The sequence below is a fragment of the Bidens hawaiensis genome, unplaced genomic scaffold (genome assembly GCF_021521415.1).
Source record: "Bidens hawaiensis isolate Kalapana, Puna unplaced genomic scaffold, B.hawaiensis_p1.1 tig00010732_1, whole genome shotgun sequence".
NCBI lineage: Eukaryota > Viridiplantae > Streptophyta > Magnoliopsida > Asterales > Asteraceae > Bidens > Bidens hawaiensis.
Genome location: NW_027491822.1, coordinates 752,295 through 758,438, shown reverse-complemented (window position 1 = coordinate 758,438; position 6,144 = coordinate 752,295). Strand labels below are relative to the sequence as shown.

The 6,144-nt window shown below is 31.0% G+C and overlaps 1 protein-coding gene across 1 annotated transcript; it reads right to left on the bottom strand.

Annotated features, from left to right (window-relative positions):
* Positions 1–1,156: 1,156 nt before the first annotated feature.
* Positions 1,157–5,340, bottom strand: LOC143536052 (S-adenosyl-L-methionine:benzoic acid/salicylic acid carboxyl methyltransferase 2-like). Its single transcript, XM_077030136.1, has 4 exons — positions 5,228–5,340; positions 2,237–2,650; positions 1,745–1,999; positions 1,157–1,656 (listed from the first exon to the last, which is right to left on the bottom strand). Exons 1-4 carry the CDS (start codon positions 5,300–5,302, stop codon positions 1,297–1,299), a joined length of 1,104 nt encoding a protein of 367 aa, XP_076886251.1. The 5' UTR covers positions 5,303–5,340; the 3' UTR covers positions 1,157–1,296.
* Between the last annotated feature and the right edge of the window lie 804 nt (positions 5,341–6,144).

The following is a 6,144-nucleotide window of genomic DNA, read 5'->3' as shown; positions in this document are numbered from 1 at the left end:
TGATGGGCCAGCTCAGTGCTGATGAGCTGTAAGGGGAAGTTTAGTCATTACTCATTCAAATCGTAATCTGTTCTCTCTAGTTGTTCATCTCCAAATTAGGCTAACGTGTAAGCAAATCTTTTAACAGAGTATGGGAAATGGTTAGGAATTTGCAACACCGTTTTTTTTATTGGTCGAAATGCGTTGGAAAAAGTTTTCAATGAGGTATTTTTCGCCATTTTTTTTGTTGAAAGTTCATCGGAAACTACAGTTTCCAACGCATTTCTGACCAAAATATGCGTAGGGTAACACAGTTTTTCTAAGACGGGTTGGTATTTTTGTTTGTAATGTTTTGATGTAAAAGTTGGTATTAAAAGAATAGACCTCTCATATTTTCGCTCTAGTGCTTGAGTCTAGAACACAAGAAACTATTATATTCTAATTATGATCAGAAGATGCAGCATTTTGTTTGAACATCAGAGAAAACATTTACATTCACAAATGTAAAATAGTAATCCAAGTAGTTGTTTCTTAATGCATGGCAGATGCTGAAATCATAAAAAGATCATCCTTTTCGCGCTTGGCCTTCTATCTGAACATGGAAATCCTGATATTATTTGTGTACCTCGCAAACACTTCCTCAACAAGCGAATCGTCAAAGTGAGTCAATACCAAAGGCTCTGCAACCGCTCTCACACTTCTGCCCGTATTGTATCCTTGTACATCCTCTTCAGATACACACTGATATAAATGTTAGGGACTATTCTTGCATCCCAATTCACTTCAAAAACCTCAATATATTAATGGTGAACGACCCTTCTTTCTCAACTATGTTACTGACATCTTTAAGACTAGGAGTGTGCATTGGAATGTCGAACAAATCCAATTTATCTTCTTTTATAAGACCCTGTTCAACACTTAAGATTAACTAAAGTAATTAACTTTAAGTTTATTTCTTAGATATGGTTATGGAGAATGGATCCATAATTAATGAGTCGAAGGCTCCACAAATTAATTATGTTTATAAAAGTTTTCATGCTGAGTCAGGTCCACTGTTAGGAAATAGCTGGTTTGTGTAAATGCAATCAGCCAATCAAAATATTTAATAATTCATTTTTGATAAATCCATGTTTACAAATGTTGCATGTGGAACCAAAACAAGATTTCGGCTACACAGAAACTTATATATTTTATTGATTGAACAAAAGATAAAACATTTTATTTGAACCTTACAGAAAAGCAATTACATATTCAACAGTAAAATAGAGCAATCCAAATAGTTGTTTCTTGATAGTAGAAGCTCAAATCATAAACAGATCATCCTTTTCGGGTCATCGCCACAGTGACATTAACGAGCTTGGCCTTCTCTTTGGACATGGAAATCTTGATATTGTTTGTATACCTCTTAAAAACCTCCTCAACAACTGATTCGCCAAAGTGACTCAAGACTAAAGGCTCTGCAACAGCTCTCATACATTTGCCCATATTGTATCCTTGTTCATCCTCTTCAGATAAACTGTGATTGCTATCTGTGCATGCATCCCAATTCACTTCAGTAACCTGAAGACAATCAATCACGAACGACCCTTCTTTCTCAACTCCATTACTCACTTCTTTAGGACTTGGAGTGTACTGTGGAATGTTGAATGAATCTAGTTTCTCTTCTTCTATAAGTCCCTGCTTTCAACAATTTAAGGTTAACTTTAAGTAATTTTAAGTTATATCTCAAAGAATCAACTATTTAAGTTTAAACAATAGTTTATACCTCGGCAATCATATCATTTAAGGAAGCGGCTAAGAGGTCCCATACGTAACAACATTCTTTGCTACAAGGATCATCACTTTGCCTCCCTAGTATTGTTAAGACCATACGCCCCCCACTCACCATCTCCTCCGCACGACACTTGAGAAATGTCAAAAAATCGCTTTGAAATTGCTCACGGTATGCTTTTATTACGCTAGGAGGGCTTGTTGTTGACATGTATATGTTTCCCTTGTTTGTATTCATCATTTTAGGAACCTGTTTAGTTAAAAAATTTTATTCCAACATAAATTTATCGTCCTTATATATACATTATAAGTCGAGTTGATTATCTATTATAGTTACTATCTGTTTTATCTTTAAGTTGATTTGTTAATTATTTTTTATTTCTAGTTTAGAATAGAAGTTTTCTCATTATCAACTATTATTATTATTATTATTGAAACCTTTCTATAAAAAGATTTTTGAGAGAGATAGAGAAAGAGAACCAAGTACCTGAGAGAGCCACATGAGACTGTAGGAAGAGTAGACAAAATGAAGGCTTTTTCTAAGAAAAAGCCTGGTATAGAATGATCCAGGAACACCAGAAACATAACATGATGAAGAAGAGTTGGCCACCAATTGGCTTGCAAGGTTCTTTTGAAATTTTGACACTGAGAGAAAAATGTTGTTGAAATCATTATGTGGTAGGTCGTTTAAGTATATTTGTATTTCGGGTGATTCACCATTGCCTAATTTGAGTCGGATCTTATCAATTGAGTTAACGAGCTCCGATACCACTAATAATGTGTTTGGTCCAGATGAACATCCAAGATCAGCCATGATTAGAGTTTTCGGGAAATTCATAGCCGAATAAAGATTGGTCAAAGCATCATCGATTATGGGTTTTGTCATTGATATAACCTTTCTCTACCAAGCACCAAACGTTAACAAAATACATAAATCAGTGTCTTTTTACACTAACTAATAAAGCTTACACACACACACATATATATAGATATAGCCTAAGTATAAAATAAAAACCCACTTGAGTTGTGAAAACTTTAGAAACTCATTCTCAATCACATGTTTTTAATTAATGTTTAAATCTTGTGGTCCACAATTAATGTGAATAAAAAATGTAAATATAAATATAACTTTTTCTCTCTTCTGAAAACACATATAAAAATTAGTAAAAAAATGTTAAAAAATAGCAAAACATTTTTTTTTATGTTTCGATGTTTTGTATTAAATGTTACAACATATATTACATATAACAAAAAAAAACATTGTTACATAGGGTTTTCGTGGGTTTTCACAACTCAATAGGGTTTTCATTTTAACCTTACCCTATATATATATATATATAACATGCATGCAGATCATGAATTAATTTAATGAGCAGTAAAATATTGTTCAGATAACATTTAAAGCGAAATTATCACACACACACACACACACACACATACATATATGTGTGTACTAGCTTTTATCTCTCATATTACGGAGTTGTTTTACATTATTCGTTTTTAATATTTATATATTTTTTTGGACTTTTATTTTATTTATTATAAGAAAGTTAATAATATACTTGTGATATGATAATGAAAGGGTTTTACAAATACATGAGATGCTATAACCTGGTTTAAAAGGTGTGTGGTAGGGCTGTAAACGAACCGAACGAACACGAACAAGGCCTTGTTCATGTTCGTTCTTTAAGAAAATAATGTGTTCACGAACACTTACAGAACGAGATTTTATGTTCGTGTTCGTTTATTAAGGAAATTAATGTGTTCACGAACACAAACGAACACAAATAAAATCGGCAGAGCCTAGAGATTAAGACCGATGTATTCATCAATGTGAATAATGAAAGCCTGTAAACGAGTCGAATGAACACGAACAAGGGCATGCTCGTGTTCCTTCATTTAACTTTAAAAGAACACGAGCACTTGATCGAACAAATATTTATGTTCATGTTCGTTTATTTAAAAAGGGACATTTGTGTTCGTTTGTTTAAAATCTAAAAGAACATAACTGAACAAAGATAAACGAACATACATGAACAAATTTAAATGAACACAAACAAACTTAAAAGAACTTAAATGAACATAAATTAACAAATATAAAACCTTTAAACAAATGACATATCTAGATATTATTTAATTGTTTTTTATTAATACATAAATGAACATAAATAAACAGACATAAACGAACATAAACGAACGTTCATGAACATAAATGAACAAACGAAACATGTGTTCATGTTCGTTCGTTTAATTAAACGAACACAAATTTTTTGTTCATGTTCGTTCGTTTATTAGATAAACGAACATAAACGAACTTTCCGCCGAACGATTCACGAATAGTTCACTGAACGTTCGGTTCATTTACAGGCCTAGTGTCTGGGTTTGGTGAGACTCATGACCCACTTATTTTTTTACTATAAAATCGAATCTTAATTATAAATAATATTTTTTTTTTCAAAAATTGGATATTAATTTTTAGATTATCTCTATTTTATAAGATTTTCATATCAAATATTTGGTGAGATTAATTTTTAATTTAAAGAGATGCTATAACCTGTTTAAGAGCTATCTAGGTTTGGTGAGACCAATACCGGTAAATTCGGGTCAAATGCATGAGAGACCTTCATTTACAAATAAAGCAATCTGGTTGTTTGAGAGAATGTACGAAGCAACTAGAGAGCTTTTAAAGGTTTCGTTTATATATTAACTTTTAAAGGTTTCATTTTATATATATATATATATATATATATATATATATATATATATATAGTCATGTTATCCTACAAAAAGAGACAAATATGAGACCACTCAAAAAAATAATGAAAAGTTAATAAAAATCATAACTCAAAATTTAATAAAAATCAAAAAAATGTAAAATCATAAAAATATTTCCACCGTCTTCCTCAATAAAAAAAACCTCGAAAAAGACACAATGTTGAGAAAAAAAAAGATCATTTTGTCTTTCATTTATCATTATGTTTATGTTTATGTTTATTTTCGTCAATAATTATGTATTCTTTCTTTGATATTATATTTTGCGACATATTGTGTCTTTTTTTTATTTATCATTATGTTGCTTGTTCATTTTTGGCATTGCGTCTTTTTTCTCGACATTATGTTATTAATTTCAGTTGTTTTTTTGGAACGGCAGTGACGGGGAAAACATTTTAGTTTTTAAAATTTATATTTCGAGTTATGATTTTTTTAAATTTTTTATGGGTTTTTTGTGTGACCACAAATCCTTCTCACACATTTTATTTTTGTCTCCCTTTACATATATATATATATATATTTTGTGTGTGTGTAAATCGTTATATATATAAATCATTTGTAGGTATATTTTCTATAATAACCTACAAAAGTGTAGGTTAACATTTAGAAATGAAATAAATATCACAAATTAATTTGATGAAATTTTTCAAGAAATAATATTGAAATTCGTATGAGGTTTTATACGTGTAAAATTCATGATATATACCTGTAGAAGAGAATTGTTGGAATAGCTATAATCTCCGTTTCCGCCATTCATACGAAGCACATCACTCACGTCCATCTCTCTCACTGACTTCTGCACAGATTCCTCTGATCTCTCTCACTACACTGAAACACTCACTCTCCTCTCTCTCTCTCTCTCTCTCTCTCTCACTACACCAAGATACACTTCCAATTAATATGCCTCTTGCGTTTGGGCTACCTCTATTTATACATACTGATGACCGTGTATCGTACCACAATAATTTTATAATCATAAAACATTTGCAATATTCTTTTCATATTTCGTGATGGTTGTTGAGACTATTTAATTAGTTGATTACTATATTTTGTTTTCATATATAATGGATGGTCTCAAATGACTCGAAATTTAATCATGTTTCGTATTGTCCTTTCCATACCAAAGAGTACCCTTCTAAGTAATAGTTACAAGGTATGGCGTTGATGAGACTCTTTATAACTCTGTTTAATTACTAAAAATCGATCAAAGGTGGTTAATCTAATCCAGAATTAGATTCAGTCAGCCAACTTGGATTGATTTTTACTTAAAAGAATATAAATAGAATCGTATTTCTATAACATTAAAGAGCGCATATCATTTTTTTAATTAATGACTAGCAATTTTCAAAATATATATGTATTTGTCTTATTTATGTTAGCATTCACCTATTTTGTTATAAATATTAGTAAACTTATGATTTTTGGCATATACATATATAATATCCAAAATCTATTTTCTATACATTTATCATGTCCGGAGGTACCCCGGAGTACTCCGAGTACACCAACTCACAAATCAACCGTTTAGCGACTTTTGCAACATTGTTTTGATCGCATACCATCAATCCAAAAAACTAGTTCAATATAAGATATTTTGAGAACACTGAGAACTCATATGAGACA

Bases quoted from the DNA above. Each gene is read 5' to 3' on its own strand.
- LOC143536052 (XM_077030136.1), bottom strand. From the start codon at position 5,302: ATGGACGTGAGTGATGTGCTTCGTATGAATGGCGGAAACGGAGATTAT. The intron at 2,651-5,227 runs GTATATATCATG...GGTGCTTGGTAG, and splicing joins CCAACAATTCTCTTCTACAG to AGAAAGGTTATATCAATGAC. The intron at 2,000-2,236 runs GTACTTGGTTCT...TTAACTAAACAG, and splicing joins GTCTCATGTGGCTCTCTCAG to GTTCCTAAAATGATGAATAC.